The sequence below is a fragment of the Bubalus kerabau genome, chromosome 14 (assembly GCF_029407905.1).
Source record: "Bubalus kerabau isolate K-KA32 ecotype Philippines breed swamp buffalo chromosome 14, PCC_UOA_SB_1v2, whole genome shotgun sequence".
Lineage (NCBI taxonomy): Eukaryota > Metazoa > Chordata > Mammalia > Artiodactyla > Bovidae > Bubalus > Bubalus kerabau.
The window spans coordinates 79,459,908-79,477,247 of record NC_073637.1 but is presented as its reverse complement, the minus strand read 5'-3'; the positions used below and the strand labels follow the sequence as shown (position 1 = coordinate 79,477,247).

Sequence of the window (17,340 nt, the reverse complement as noted above, 5' to 3'; positions counted from 1 at the left end):
ATGTGAGAGTTGGACTGTGAAGAAAGCTGAGTGCTGCGAAGAATTGATGCTTTTGCACTGTGGTGTTGGAGAAGACTCTTGAGAGTCCCTTGGACTGCAAAGAGATCCAACCAGTCCATTCTAAAGGAGATCAGTCCTGGGTGTTCATTGGAAGGACTGATGCTGAAGCTGAAAGTCCAGTACTTTGGCCACCTCATGCAAAGAGTTGACTCATTGGAAAAGACTCTGATGCTGGGAGGGATTGAGGGCAGGAGGAGAAGGGGACAACAGAGGATGAGATGGCTGGATGGCACCACCGACTCGATGGCTGTTAGTATGGGTGAACTCTGGGAGTTGGTGAGGGACAGGGAGGCCTGGCATGCTATGATTCATGGAGTCGCAAAGAGTCAGACACGACTGAGAGACTGAACTGAACTGATCTGAACTGAAAGCTTCAGAAAAGCTTGTTTTTAAACTTGGCAGCTTTAATACGTTAAACTGCAATTAAAACCTATGTAGAACAGCAGATGACACCACTCTTATGGCAGAAAACTAAAACCTAAAGAGCCTCTTGGTGAAAGTGAAAGAGGAGAGTGAAAAAGTTGGCTTAAAGCTCAACATTCAGAAAACTAAGATCATGGCATTTGGTCCCATCAGTTCATGGCAAATAGATGGGGAAACAATGGAAATAGTTACAGACTTTATTTTGTGGGGCTCCAAAATCACTGCAGGTGGTAACTGCAGCCATGAAATTAAAAGACACTTGCTCCTTGGAAGAAAAGCTATGACCAATCTGGACAGCATATTAAAAAGCAGAGACATTACTTTGTCAACAAATGTCTGTCTAGTCAAGGCTATGGTTTTTCCAGTAGACATGTATGGAAGTGAGAATTGGACCATAAAGAAAGTTGAGCACTGAAGAGTTGATGCTTTTGAACTGTGGTGTTGGAGAAGACTCTTGAGAGTCCCTCGGACTGCAAGGAGAACCAAAGAGTCCATCCTAAAGGAAATCAGTCCTGAGTGTTCATTGGAAGGACTGATGCTGAAGCTGAAGCTCCAATACTTTGGCTAGCTGATGCAACGAGCTGACTCATTGGAAAAGACCCTGATGCTGGGAGAGATTGAAGGCAGGAGAAGGGGACAACAGAGGATGAGATGATTGGATGACATCACCGACTCAATGGACATGGGTTTGAGCAAACTCTGGGAGTTGGTGATGGGCAGGGAGGCCTGGCGTGCTGTAGTCCATGGAGTCACAAAGAGTCAGACACGACTGATCGACTGAACTGAACTGAACTCAGAGACAAAAGTATGGAACGAAGTCTTAACCAGAAAGGATCAAACCTTGAAACAGATTCTGGATAAAGCCTGAAGAACTTCAAATACAAGAATGATGTAAGCTTGGACCCAGGAGACAAGCAAACCTTCATGCTCCAGGGTCAGCGAGACAAGCAGTGTGCTCAATGAGCTCAACTGTGGGTGTCCTACCTGTTTGCTCATGAGCCCCAATACCTATGGGGATCTTTTCTGAATGTTGACCTAAACCAAAGAGACTGCCAGCTATTTCCCCATGAAAAAAGGAAAACAAAAGTTCACTTAAGATCAGCAGAGAATTGCAGTTCGGTGTCTGCAGCCTTGGAGAGCCACGTTCAAGTCCCACATCCACCCCCCCAAACCCCGCTACCACCCGACCCCCGCCCCCGCATGACAAGGGAAGAAGGCTTTTACGGGGAGTGGAAGGAAGTTAGGAGGCTACAGGAAACAGAACCCACTGCTCTCTACCGACCGGGTCCTCATCAGGGAAGGTAGGTCTTTGGCTCCAATTCTTGCCGGGCTCTGCTACGGTCACAGGACGGGAGAGCACCCTATTCTGGTCTCCAGACTCTGTTCTGTTGAGATTTCTGTTTATTAACTTTTGGAATAGACATAGAGGATTATAGTGATCCAAGTTGTGTTTGAAAAGTTGGAACCAAAGGAATCACTTCAAGTGCAGAGGTGGCATCAGTTAGTCAGGGCCACATTTGACCTTTTCCACACTGCTGGAGGCTCAGTGGCAAGAATCCTCCTGCCAAAGCAGGAGATGCAGGTTAGACTCCTGGGTTGGGAAGAACTCCTGGAGAAGGAATACAACTTTTGCATTATTCATGAATGGACTGACTATGCTCTTTTCGGCAATGTATGGCAGTTCTTATTTCTTTACATCACTGACAACTCTGTGTATTATTTTTAAAATATTTACCAATATTATATGCAAAGAATCAGAGAACATTGTTAAAGCTATACTTCTTTGATGATTAAGACTGAGGATTTTTTAACACATTTGTCAATTATTTGTCTTCTTTACAGAGTTGCCTATGTATGTCTTCTTGCTATTTTCTCTTAGGAATTCGATTTTTATGTTGACAAATAATGAAAACTCTTTCTATAGGAAAGGCCTTGTTCCTGTGGCTGGCATTTCTATTGAACACTTTCTTCCAGTTGCTATGCTATGCTAAGTCACTTCAGTCGTGTCCAACTCTGTGACCCCATAGACAGCAGCCCACCAGGCTCCCCCGTCCCTGGGATTCTCCAGGCAAGAACACTGGAGTGGGATGCCATTTCCTTCTCCAATGCATGAAAGTGAAAAGAGAAAGTGAAGTCACTCAGTCATGTCTGACTCTTAGCGACCCCATGGACTGCAGCCTACCAGGCTCCTCCGTCCATGGGATTTTCCAGGCAGGAGTACTGGAGTGGGGTGCCATTGCCTTCTCCTTTTCTTCCAATTACCACTTTCCTTTTCATTATAATCTTTTGTTATTGTTGTTTGACCTACATATTTAGGTTATTTCTCAGTGTGTGCTTTGGTATTTGAGAAAAAGTTCTTTTACCATAGATTTAAATATTTATTTATTTTTATAACATATTATTTCATTGAAAAATCTAATCCATCTCAGGTTTATTATGGGGTATGAGTGAGATACACCAAAGTAACTAATTTTCTAACTAATTTTTTCTGAATAACTAAATATTATTCCTGTATGGTATGCTTGTTTGTTTTTGCTGGCATTTTGGGTGATTTAATAACATAATGGAAAATAACATATCCAAATAGCTTGGCTTGTATCTGCTTCTAAAAGTGTATTAAAATATTTGCTGATGGTTTGGGGAAGTTATATTCTCTAGTCTTTGAGGGGAAAAAATAAGGCCAAGTAAACGCTATTCCTCTCTGACATAATTGCTATTTCTACCTTCTCATAATAAGGGGATTAGCCTACATGCCTTTCTGAGAAACCTCTAATGAGTGCACTTGGGCTCTGAGCATTCTAATGCTTGCAAACATAACCCTTTGTCCATCGATTTACTTTTAGGATAAAGATACTAAAGATACTTGTAAAGATTCAAAATGAGGGTATGCATATATCTTTACGACTCTAGGTTACTCCTATGAGTTACTTCTCTGTTAAAAGTGGTATTTGTAAGCAGAAATACGTGTGGCCATTTCTCCTAACTTCTTTCAAGTATGTTACATTTCTATTAAGATCTTTTTAATTTTATACATTTCCCCTAGCTTTATAAATGTGTCCATAGAAGCCCAGGAACATAAAATCCACTATTTTCTTGCAGTAGGTTAAACATCCATATCCATGTTTCCATTATGTCAAATGGAGCAGTCCTGGAGTAAATGCAGCTTTTCATGTTTATCTATGCCTGTCTTTCTCTTTGTCTACCTTGTGAAATTTAAAATAACCAAATCTGATAAGAGTAATAAGGGAATCCTAGTACAATGACTCATAGAGAATAGTAGGTAACTAAGTATTTGGTATTTGTAGATAATCATGAAGATAATGTTCAGAATGTAAGTATTTCCTTATGCTTTCCTGGTCTTAGATACAAAGAGTGTCGATGACTTTCAGAGTGATTTGAGTCCATTATTATCTGATGATCTCTTCCTCAAAAGATATTTTTCTTCTAAGCCCTTATACTCTCATTATAATTCTTGGTTAGTCTGACCACAAATAAATGAACAAATTCACAGAGGTTGGATTATCTTTTTTTTTTTTTTTTAATTTTTCATCTCTTTTACAATGGGACCTCATACCAACTCAAAATTATATTTGGAAAATAGAAAAACAGCAAAGGGTTAATTCATGAGCTATATTGGAAATACACTGTTATTCTATCTCTAAGGACCTGCTATAAAAAATGAGGCACAAAAGCAAAAATAAATGTTAAGAAGCGAGATAGAGAGAGACCTGGAGTCTGTGGTAGCTCAGTTTTTGTTTTTTTAATATACTTTAGAGTCAGGATCTTGTCCTGGGGTCCAGGATTGACTTTGTTATGGGAAACCAAAGAAGGGAATGAGTCTCTAAATACTCTAGAAATCTATGTCAGATTTCACATATATAGAATTCTTTTCATTTTGTGGGGAGGTAGGGAGAAGTTTCATAGCTTTACTCACATATTTATTGAATTCGTGATCGCAAAAAGGTGAAGAACCACTAATATAGAACAACCAGAATTACAAGAAAGGACAATTTTCTCTGGAGTTCTGTCGGGAAATTAAATCTTTCAACATTTCCCCACTTCCCTTCCTTTGCTCTAATTCTCTTTGATGAATTTAATGCTTTCAGAGTTATTTTGCTGAAGCTTATCGAAATGAATAATTTAGAAAAGACCTGGAGGTACCTGGACTCACAGATTAACTAAAGGGTTTCATGAAAGCTCAGCGTGATATTTATGAAGAGGGTGGTCCTAAGACAAAAGACAGCAGGGAGTAGAAGCACCTTTCTACTCTTGAACCTATTGCTGAGCCCATCAGCTGGCAGTGTTATTCTGGATGGTTAGAAGCCCAGCAGATTTGGCATAAAGAAAGTCAGCGGCCAAACATCGGGGAAGAGCGAGAATCCTTGCAGGACGTTCAAATCCTCCACCTAAGTTGGCAACAAAGGGAGAGGGCACAAAACAGGAACGTGAGTCAAAGAAACATTCAAACTGCATGCTTAGGTGATCCGATGTCTGGTCCACTTGCCTCCTCTCAGCAGCTGCTTTTATCGGCTACTTCAGAGAAACAGGGACAGCTCCCATAATGCACCTCACGAACTCTGCCAAATATGTGAAATTCTGGCAGAAGCAAGTAACCGGGAACCACGCTTTCCAACTGGCATTTAGCTAAGGGATAAGGTTTGATGACCATCATATATCTTCTGTCACTTCTTTGCCCTTTCCATACTAAGACTTACAGACGTATTTAAATCCTGGAATCCATTTTTAACTTTCTTAAAAAAAAATATGGATCATCAAGTCAGGTCCTTTTCTTATCCTTGCCATGAGATTTATTTTTAAATTGTTCAATTTATTTTCAGAAAATACTTTCAAACGTTATAGGTCCTGAGCCTCTTTGCAAAGGTATTTCTTAAAATCATACTCCTCTTTCTTTGGCCCTCATGTTGACCTTTGATAACTTAAGATGAAAATTTTATCAAGCCTGTTTCAGGCCTTCTCAATATCTGGCAAATATATATTAAAACACACAGTCAGAGTAGGTTTGCAAAGAAAGTATTTAATTCTTTAGAATGCTTATGCGGGCTGAGATAAATGAAGTGTTCCTTGGCCCTTCCATTTTTAATAAAGATTCACTTAAATTCTGGGCCCAAATAAAATTTCCAAAGATGTCTCCTAGGATTTTGAGGTACAAAGATGTCTCCTAGGATCTTTATTGCCCTCAGAGCAATTAAGAATCTGGTTTGTCTGTCTTTTTAACCATGATTACATGAGAAGTTTTGACTGATTCTGTGACATTAGACAAGACTAGAACATGGGAATGGATGTGGGTTTTGATCGTCATTATGATTTCTCAGAGAAGAGAAAGTAAGTATATCACAAAACTAAACGCTGGACATGAGATTTGTAGAATTCTGAGTGTAGCTATGGCTTCAGAAAGAGCTGACTTCAGGTTAAGTACACACCAGACGAAAAGAGTATGTGATGTTTCTATATGATTCTAAGTCAAGTGATTCCTTCATTATTTGTAAAAATAAGTCACAGGTGATTTTTCTGCCAAATTTGACGTACAGATTCTTCATGTAGGCTAACTAGTTATAATGATGGAACAGCCCCATTGGCCTTGCTAATGGATGGAGGAATAACCAGAAGTGTCAGTTCTTATATGAGATACATCGTGTTTATAATAGAGCACACAAACGGTAGCAATGTTGGGCCATTTATTTTATCATAATATAAAATCCAGTTGTCATCTTAGCTGCATATTTGTCTTCAAGAGTAAGCAAATGAATTCTTAACATTTCATCTCAAGCTGCTCTTAGGGCATTATATTTGAGTAATAGACCTGATATTGCATCAGAATAATGTTGCAAATGAAAGCATTTAAGATTCTTGAATGTAAACGGAGTAGAAACCCAATGCCATTTAAAAGTATAGTATGTAATAGACAAGAAGAAAGGGATAAAATGATTTTTGGTCCAATTAAATGGAATAAAATGGGAAGGGATAAAAGTCATTAAGAAATCAAGTATGCCTTAATTGCAATGATAAGGAAGTCGATGCAATAGATTTGAATTTAAGCACAAGTTTAGTGAACTTCCAGATTACTGTTTGAGTTCAACAGAAAGAAGAAAAAGATTTTGCGTTCTGCAGAGTAAATTCGCAAGCAGGCTGTCTTGCTAATATTGAAATAAATGTGTTTTTAAAGCTTGTTTTGTTGGATTATGTCAGAAGCAGAGCTGTGCTTCTTGAAGGACGATGAGCTTCCTCCTGGGCCCATCAGAATGAAGCTTTCACTGTCCTGCCCTTCAGAGGCTGGGGTGGTCGGTGGTTCTGCTTGATGCAGAGTTCTCCATCACCTTCAGCACTTGCTAGCAGACAGCGGAACTGCGCCAGCTTGGGGGAAGGATAACATGTTTAGAGAAGCAAAAGCTATTGATGTCACACAGAACACTTTTTTTTTCCCTAATATGATTGATGCAATGTTATTTAGAAAATCAGGTTGAAGACTGCAATGGTTTCACTGATGGAAAGGGAGGAAGCCAACAGTTCTTCCACATGTCTTTGCACCAAGCATTTGGCTTAAATTATCGATGACTGACTGGATTAGCATTCCAGCTTTCTCACACTTGGGTAAGAGACTTCCCTGCTTGGCGCCTCAGTTTCCATACGGTACTATTTCATTGTGTTTTGGTGAAGGCTAAATGGCTCAACACAGATAAGGTTCTTAGAAGGCATTTGGCATGTAGCTCTTATACCAACAGGTCACACTGCAAGTTTGCTGTGAGACTTGACTGACAGAATGTATGTAAGGCACCTGATGAAAAGAGCTGCTCAATCAACGGCAGTTTTTATCAAAATTATGAACAATGATTAATGAGATATTTTACTGAATATTGAAGAGCTTAAGCTTTAAAAAAGAACGGAAAACCAATGTCAATGATCAAGGTATGCCACTGGAGAGTCACAGTTCCCTGAAGAGGTTGGATTTTTCCTTATTAAGGTGAAAAGAAGAGCAGGAATTCTGAATCTCTACATAGAGGAAAAAAAGTGCTTATAAACACACTCTACTTTTTGACTATTAAGTAGACCTGATGTCACTAATAAATCTTTTTCAGTTGAAAGGCAAAGGGAACTCTCCAATCGAATGGCAGTAATAATTGCTCTCAGTATGAATTGAACTGATATTCCTGCTTTGTACTTCCAATTCCCGCGCATGCCCCTCTGACATTCTACCTGTTCCGAGCTCGCACTGATGGTCTCTTTAAAGATGATCCAGGTGACACTCTCGTGAAGAGGAGGGTGAGTCAGTGAACCAGAGTAGGCCCAGTAATCCAGGGATGGAGGCAGGAGGACAGAGGGGTCGAAATTTGTGAATGGAGCTTTCTTGTTCTGAAAGAAAAAGATAAGCGATGTATCATTATGCCCTGATGTAAAATATTTACATCATTGCATATATGACATACATATTATTTGGTAGATAGGTCTTAGCAAAGAATTTAATCAATGTTTCTACTATATAGTATTGCATGAGTGGTATGTTTGTGGTGGCTCAGCTGCCCATTAATGCAGGAGACACAGGTTTGATCCCTGGGTGGGGAAGATCCCCTGGAGAGGGACATGGCAACCCACTCCAGTATTTTTGCTGAAGAATCCCATGGATGGAGGAGCCTGGTGAGCTACAATCCATGGGGTCACAAAGAATCGGATACCACTTAGTGACTAAACAACAACATGTTTGTAGATATAAACAGTAAAAGTAACAGATGACTGAACATACGCTACACTAGAATTGTGACTGATCTATCTTCTTCCTTCTTCATTTGGCTAAGTGTAAGCAAAGGTTAAACATTTGTTTATCATCTATATTCTTTATTCTTATTTCTTTACTGATTGGTCATGTTGGTATATACAAATAAAATGATATTCATATGTTAATATTTTATGTAATCGACTTTATTAGAACTTGTGAATTAATTATGTTGATTTTGTAGTTTTCCAGGTGGATGTCAATGATCATATCCTCAATACTTGATGACAGCTTTGTCTCTGTTTTTCTAATATTTATCCTAGTATGTACTCATTTGTTTCCTTTAACTACATTGAATGGACAATCATTGGAATGTTCATCTGTGGTGGTCACAATTGATACCCTGGTCTTATTCTTGATTGAAATGAAAAGGCTTCAAATATTTCACTACTAAGTTTGATGCTTGTTTCAAATTTCTATTTGATATTCTTTCTTAAGTTCAGTTTAAATTTTAGAGGAATATTTTTCTTTCTCTCTTTTACTCTTCAGGAATGGATATTGAATTTTAATCAAACATTTTTCAAGCATCTAACAAGTGAAATTTGCTAATGTAATGGATTATATTGGGAGATAGTTTAATACTGAATCATCTTTGCATGCTTTGGGTAAATTCTACTAGTTTGAAAGCATGGCTCTTTTAACATACTGTTGAATATGATTTTCTGTAATCTATTTTAATATTTCTTTTAGCTACACTGCTAAGTAAGATTGGCCTATGATATCCTTTTTGTGGTGTTCTTACCCAGTTTGTGTATTAGGTATCATTAAATTAAATTAATTTCATTAAATTAAATTAAATTAATTCATTAAATTAGGTTTTTTGCTCAGGTAGTGGGGTACCGCTGACCCTTGAGCAATGTAGGGATTGGGGTGCTGGCCTCTTGAGCAGTTAGAAATCCGCACATAAGTTTATGGTCGTCCCTCATAATCGTGGTTGTGCCTCAGCAGGTGCATTTAAGGGAGCATTGTGTGGCGCTAGAGCAAGCATTTATCCAAAAAATAGTCCGCAGGTTACTGGACCTGTGCCGTTGAAACCCATGCTGCTCTAGGGCCCACTGTATAAACTTCTCTCTTTTAAAACCTTCTAATGCGTCTCAAGTTATGACCCATTTCCCGATTTGTAATAATTTGTTGTATTTCTATTTTCCCCCCATCATTAAACGTGCCAAAAGTGTCTTTTTTGGTTGTTTTTTCCCCAAAGAATTAGTTTTTCACTTTATTAATAAAATTTTACCTGTATTTGTTCATTTTCTTTCTTATTTTATTAATGTTTTACTTCATTTTAATTAATCATTTCCTTCTACTTTCTTTTCACTTATCATCTTTTACATTCTTGAATTGAGTGCTTATTTACCTTTAAACATTCTCATTTTATAAAAGTATAACTTTTTTGGACTCAACATGAACTAGATTTATTTTATATAAAGGTATGATAGTTCTACAAACTGTGAATGACAATGGCAAATCTCTGACAATGATTTAACTCTTTATTATCAAAACGGTGAAGCTAAGGTTAAATATATCAGAACAACCCATCTTTTTCTAAGCTGACAGTGGGCATCACAGTTATGATATATGAAAAGGCTATGAAAACTATTCTTCTACAGGCTTCATCTTGCTGAAATAGATAAGCGGTAACTATGAAAAATGAAACCCAAATAAATCACTGCTCAGAGACCTCAGAAACCAGGAACGTGTAAGCAGCACCTTGATTTTCAGATTGATGGTTGTGCTCAGGACTTCCTACTCCTCACATCAAATATCCAATTAAATGATTTCTGAGGTTCTGTAGATTCTTGTTCTCTGATTTAAACTAACTTAATGAGTCTATTTACCTTATTTTTAACTGCTTTTAGGGCATCAAGTACTTTCTGAAGGTTTGGGTTGGCCTGACCCACCTGGAGATTAAAAAAATAAAGTGTGAGATAAAAATGGTTACCAAGTAAAATCCTATTTAGTTACTTTAAAAAAAATTAAAACCAGTAACTGAAGAAAAGATATGCAAGTCAAAATACAGGAATTTAGCACAACTAAAATACAAAAGCAAACCTCTTTGGTCTGTTCTATTAATTCTAATCAGTAAAATGAATGGCATGTTACAAGCGTTCAATAAAGATTCACTAGAATTACTATAATTCCAAAAGTTAGTCACCCAAATATCCTGAATTTAATAGTAACTTCCCTATAGGACTTTTCAGGGACTCTCCTACAGAAGATTTGAATCTTCCATATTAAATATCAGTTCAACTTTCTTTATGGGAAAAAAGTCCTCTTCATATTTTTTTCTGATGAAAATTAAATTGATAAACTCCTGCCTCTGTGATGTACAAAGTTTAGAAGAAAAGTGAAAGGTGAGTTGAAAAATAAAAAAATTAGTGCCCCCATCAACACCTTCCCATTTCATCTCTGCCTGAAATGTATTTCTCTCTTCAAGAGGGGAAAGTCCAGCGGAACAACCATATACCAGAGACCTGCTTGCTCACCTGTGCAGTCGCTAGGGGACGGGCACACTTCAAAAAAGAGAGACGCAAACGTCCCGCTGCTCTATTTCACCCTAGTTTGCGGTCTGATTGGTAAGGAATAGTTTTAGCAGAGCTCCGAGACGCTCTACGACTCACCTTCACCAAAACGCCAATCATCGCCAAACCATCAGCCTTCGAGGCAGCATCAGCGAAGCTGGGGTACTTGGCAGAATTCCAGTGAACTAAATGAAGCTAAAAAACATAGCGGGATGGAGCAGTTATTCACACCACGGTGAAGGGAAAAAGCAGGTTAGACCTTAACATGTTGATATATACAGATACATCTTGGCTTGGGTAGACAAAACTTGTGTGACCCTTTATCCAGGGCATGGGAAGGGCTATGTTTGCACTCTTAAGAAGGGTTTTCTTAAGAACATAGAGTTGAAGGGAGTGGGCACGTTGCAAATCCTGGAACCAGTAAGTAGAACTTGTTTTTTCCACAATATCATAACTATTCAATATTACTTCTTAAATCAAAACAAAAAACCAAACACCTCTCTGTTTGGTGTGAGAAGATCAACTATTTCTGGCTAACTAGTTTGGAGACAAAAACTGAAATAATTTTCTAACTTGAGGTACCCAGTAACTTTGTGAGAAGGGGCTCCTGAGATGTCTGGAGTGGTGGCCAAGGGCAGGTTCTCCTGAGCAGATCCAGACACCTTTCAAACCAACATCCCCTGCCTACGTTCTCTGTGAAACCCTAGCCCTGTATATCTAACCAAGTACGTGTGCACGTCTTCCTGATGCTTTCTTGATATCTCCACGTGGATGCCTGATATGCACCTCAAACTTAACATGGCCAAACTAGCACTCTTGACTTTCTCTTTTCCAGATCCATTTCAATTTCCCGCTTTAGGAAAAGGCATCACCTTCCATCTGACTGCTCAACCGAAAACTGCAGCCGTTATTCATTCTTACTCTTCTCCACTGATTGGCATCCATCCTTCCGTGCAGCGCATAGATGTTACCCTGGCACTTAGTCCACAGCTTTAAGGCTTTGCATAACTGCTGGCTGTCCTCTGGGAAGTCAAGTCAAAATGGGAAGATTTTGACTTGAATTATGGCTGAACTCAAATGCTACCCCTGAAAAAGTGTTTTTCTGACCACCTAATGTCAAGTGATCACCGGGTCGCTTGGATGACTCTAAACCAAAGCAGTCTTCTCCCCGCCACCCACACGTCTCCTCTCTATCTCAGCTCTGTCTTTCTCCCCACCACTCCCCTCTCCTGGTCTACTTCCCACCCTCCCTACCCTCTCTCATATGTCGAACTTAGTGACTAGTGCCTGTCACCTCCAGCCTGGATTAACTTCACTTTTCTCAAATTAGAAGAGATTCATTGATTCAGATTTCTTCAGTTCAGTTCAGTTCAGTCGCTCAGTCGTGTCCGACTGTGTGCGACCCCATGAACCGCAGGGCCAGGCCTCCCTGTCCATCACCAACTGACGGATTTCTTAGATACAGCCAAATATCCTCCCCCAGATGTAATGCTATTACTAATTTAGACTTTCAGCCCATTTGATTTCAGTCCACTTTCAATTTTATGAAAAATAAATAGGAAAAAACAAAACATGTAGTAGATTTCTGCACCATTGAAAGTGCCTAGCCTGGCTTTCTAGTGTAACATAAAGTAAGTTTTAGTTGTGTACTATTCCCAAGTCTTCTCTCAAAATGAATGCTACACATACTCTGTACCTAACAATCCCTCTTACAAAAATGCCCTATACAATTGCTTTCACCAGTGTGTAAGATATTTGTACAAATGTATTTATTACCCATTTTTTTTGGTAAAGAACAAAAAACAACAGCAGAATGAAATACGAAAGGTATTACAATTGTTCCTATGTAGGAGTTAGTTAATAAATTCTAACATATGCATACATGGAAATACCATACAGAATTTAGGAATTCCTACTGACTTGGAAAAATGATCATGATCATTGGTAAATGAAAAAAAAAAAAAGATTGTTGCAAAACTGTGTGTATTACAGATTCACTGTACAAGAGTAAAACAAAAAAGCCAACCAGTCTGTATTGGTACAAACTTATTGAATAGTCATGTATACAAAGAACAAAAGTTTTTTGTTTTCAGTCTCTATACCCTCTGTTGAGAATTTGATGCACATTTTCTTGATTTTACTGTGGATATACAGGCAGAATGTCTTGAACTGAATCACAGACTTCCATGTGGAGGCAAGTCAAGAGGCCAGAGGGTAGTGGCCTGCTGCCAGGGAGCCCCAAACCCTCGTCTAGAGTATGCTGCTCGTTGTGATGACTCCTGAGGTTAAACTGGCCCTCTTAGTCGAATCTTAATGGAGTGCCTCGGCCTGGCTACACCTCTGCTGCGGGTGTGTGCACACTCTAACCTTTAAATGAGAAGAGAATGATGGTGTGTTCCCCCTGGGGCTCAGAGCATTAAAAGGACAGCAGCAACTCCCCTTGAGGATAGCCTGATGTCAGGCAGCAGTTTCTGAGACACTCTGAAATGTAAGCGGATTCTGAGGCTCAGGAGTTTGACTGCAAATTCTCCTGCCTCCCTCACGTGAAAAAATTTCCCCTATTGCCAAATGCAGTGTGTCACTGTTTAAGTTTAAATGAGCCTAGGAGTTCTTCACAGGCCCCAAAATGCTCATTCCTTTGGGCCATTGAAATTGTGTCTTAAGTGATAAGGGGTGCTTCCCTGGTGGTTCAGACAGGTAAAGAATCCTCCTGCAATGCAAGAGACCCTGGTTTGATCCCTGGGTGGAGAAGATCCCTTAGAGAAGGGATAGGCTACCCACTCCAGTAGTCTTGCCAGGAGAATCCCATGGACAGAGGAGCCTGGCGGGCTGCAGTCCATGGGGTCACAACGCATTGGACATGGCTGAGTGACTAACACACATCCACATGTTATAAGGGTGCTACCTCTGGGAGGACTCTGTGTAGCTCTCCCTCACTTGCTAAGCTACATTACCTCTGCAGAAAATTTGGCTCCATCCACTAAGTGCTCAGAGCCACAGTCATCTGTGACGCCCCAGTGAAAATGGAACTGCCGCAGCCTGTAGCTTTCAGACAGAGGACCCCCTTTCAGCACTGGAAGAAAAAGGAAACTGCTATTAGTGTTACAATCATGAGCTCCAGCTTGTCTTTGCATTTAATACAAATTAACATTAAATTGGGGCGAGTAGAAATGAAAATAAACAGTAGTCCAAAGTTTCCGTCTTGTTGGTTTTTCCCCATGTCCAGAATGATGGGCTTCAGATGTGCAGAGCACCTTAAGATAGTGCGTGAGTTCCATGGTTCTCAGCACATGGGCTATAATTTTATCTTTTCCTGTTTTCAGGAAAACATATTGGAAGATGAGTGAATTCTAGGATTAGAGGTCTTTCCTTGAATCTGCTTTAGTTTATAAGTTCATTCATTCTTTCAACAGACAGTAATGGAAAGTATGCATTAGATATCTAGCAATTTATTTTTAGTAACAAATCACTCTGCACATATCTTGTAACTGATCAAGATACAAGAGGGTATTCTGACAGCGTTACTGAGAATTCCTAGCCAGGGACCAAAAGAAAGTTCCAGCAGGATGGTAGAGTCACTTTTAAAATTCTAACACTGAAGGATCATTTTGCTTTAGAGAGTCTATCCAACCATATGAGTAATAAAACACAGGTAGTACCAGACCTAATCCAATATTAACAAAGGACGTAGCCCCAAGATGTCTAAAACTTAGGCTCAGAACCTCGTAGGAAAGTGCTATGACTAACTTTGCCTTTTGACAATAGAGCTGATTTATGAAATTGCCATTTAGTAAATTATTCAGTAAACAGTTTTGAGAATTTTCCTGTGAGCAAGAAAGTATGCTAGATTCTGGGAGATGAAGATAATTCAGTTACTATGATCTAATAGGGAGAGGGGAAGCTAGACAAAAATACTTATGCACAGAATGATTCCATGCAAGATACACCCAAGACCAGTTTGTTTGTTTGTTTGTTTTTGGTACTGGTACCCAAGCACTTCATGAGCTGGTGATGGACAGGGAGGCCTGGCATGCTATGATTCATGGGGTTGCAAAGAGTTGGACACGACTGAGCCAGTGAACTCAACTGAACTGAAGCACTTCATTGTTATGGAGCCATTTTCCTGGCCACAAAAAATAAATATACTCTTCATCTGCATTTCTTCCCTAATGCACTCCTCCAACCTCATCTCAGTTAGAAAATATTTGCCTTTTCAGTTTTTACATTCATGATGATTCATAGACTTTTGTGAAAAAGTACTGTTTATTCAGAGGGTGTAAAGTTAGCATAAAGATATTGGAAACCAGAAGAGATGGAATAGAGTCACTGAGAAGGAGAAGGGCTGAAAAAAGACCGAGCTGGGAGTCCCCAGAATCATCTTTAACACTTGGAAATATTTTAAAACTTCAAGACACCTCAGTAGATGGCATCAATGCTACCCATGTGCACCCACTGAACATGGGTGTTCGTGTTTCTGAAAGCCCTACTGTTTACATTTCCCCAGTAAAGTCAAAGACAAAAATTAGAAGGATCTTTTGGCTCACCTGATCTATTATCACTGTCCTCAAAGTTTACATGAAAGGAATGTCCCACGTTGACGATTTCTTTGGCTGTGGCTGGATTGTAGGAGACACTGAGGGGTTTTAGAGAGGGATCATGCTTGGTTTCACTGGTTTTAATGTCGATAGGAGATTGGTTATTTCCATTTGCGATGGGGTACAGCTTGCCCCAGTGTTCAGGACCTACCAGGACAAACACGATTACAATCAAAACTGATCTAATGCTTGAGTCCAAGTTTTAGGGATATAATTTTACTAGATTAGGATTTATTCAGGTATCTCAAATGGTATTCTGGTTAGCTTAATGGAAATCCAAGGTTTGAGAATGCCCCTTTTCTATGCTACACTGGCAAATAGTCTTTGCCAACAGAAGTCACATAGTCTATGGGATCAGACTATACATATTTTGCTGTTCGCAATAGACCTCTCTATACATAGGGAGGGAGAGAGGCTGAGAGGGAGAGAGGAGAACAGAGGCAGAATACATTTTGTAGACAATCATGGGCCCTAAGGACAACTGTTGAGAATGCATGCAAAGCTGGTATAAGTCAAAGGCACTTCAAACCATTAATCTATGACTTTACCGTTATTTTAAGGGCTCAGTATCTCTTTTCCTGGAAAAGGGAAGAAGCCGTTATTTGATCTACATGAGGAGAAGAATGCTTACCGTTTTCACCATCATATCCCCAGTCAGGACTTGCCATGATCTTCTACTTAGTTTTCTTTTCCTGAAAACAAAGAGAATACCTGGAATAACTGACTGTAACTGAGTGTGCAATAGACAACTGAAACCACAGTTCGCAGGGTTTTTATAGAAAGTCTCTGCCTTTGTGCATGTGTGTTAGTCACTCAGCCCACTATTTCATCATCTTTATCTATCAGGAAGTATATGCAGGTTAAAAAAAAGGTATTGTTTAAAAAAGCTCACAAAGGTAAGGTCAATTCCAATTGCTTTATTCTCTTATATTGTTAAAGAGAAATATCAAAATCTTAGCTTCTGCAAAACCAAGCCCTGTTATTCTCATGTTAGTAGAAGATATGGCTGAGTTATCACACATGATGCTTTGAATTTCCAGTTAAAAAGGACCGCGCATTTGAGATTCCCAGCTTTTACCCTTGCTGGACACTTAAGCAATACTAGCAACAGGAATTGAGTGAGGAGAATAATTTGCATATTTACAGGCAGAGCAGAACCAATATCATGATGTTAATTTAAAATCAGATAAGAGAATCACTCATCATTTGTAATACATTGGGTTTGCAGTTTGTAGTATATTGTAAAATCATAAGGAAAAATGCAAACTTTTTGGCCAACTCAGTATATTATTGATGACAGTACATTTCGAAGACCTACAAGGTGAGAGTCAAGTTCCTCGTTTTTGAGCAGTATTGGAATTCACAAATGGAGATTTGTTTTATGTGTGAGCACGGTCGTGTCTGACTCTTTGCAACCCTCTGGACTGTAGCCCACTCCCCGCCCTCTGTTGCCTCACAGGCTGCCAGCTGTGAGCTGTGTGCACTCAGTCATGCATTCAACAAATCATTGTGTGCGCTTAGTCATGTGTGAGTCTTTGCAACCCTATGGACTGTAGCCCGCCAGGCGCCTCTGTATGGATTCTTCCAGGCAAGAACACTGTAGTGCGTTGCCAGTTCCTTCCCCAATGCATGAATGCATGCTAAGTCACTTTAGTCGTGTACGACTCTGTGCAACCCCATGGACAGCAGCCCACCAGGCTCTTCTGTGCACGGGATTCCCCAGGCAAGAACACTGGAGAGAGTTGCCATTTCCTTTTCCCTAGAGCCACCATAAATGGAGAACATTTTATTAAGACTGAAATTACATACAGTGCAATATTTTTTTACACATCAAATATGAAATAGAAGCCTTTCTATAGTATAGTTCTATACGATCTATAGGAAAAAAACCCAAACAAACATACCTGCTAATGCAGGAGATTAAGAGTCATGAGGGTTCAATCCCTGGGTCAGGAAA

General features: G+C 39.5%; 1 protein-coding gene across 1 annotated transcript; it reads right to left on the bottom strand.

The window, feature by feature from the left end:
* Window positions 1–5,806: 5,806 nt before the first annotated feature.
* Window positions 5,807–16,126, bottom strand: LOC129627348 (carbonic anhydrase 1-like). The gene is made up of 7 exons (XM_055546900.1): window positions 16,015–16,126; window positions 15,333–15,530; window positions 13,743–13,861; window positions 10,888–10,983; window positions 10,105–10,167; window positions 7,696–7,851; window positions 5,807–6,855 (listed from the first exon to the last, which is right to left on the bottom strand). Exons 1-7 carry the CDS (start codon window positions 16,049–16,051, stop codon window positions 6,739–6,741), a joined length of 786 nt encoding a protein of 261 aa, XP_055402875.1. The 5' UTR covers window positions 16,052–16,126; the 3' UTR covers window positions 5,807–6,738.
* Between the last annotated feature and the right edge of the window lie 1,214 nt (window positions 16,127–17,340).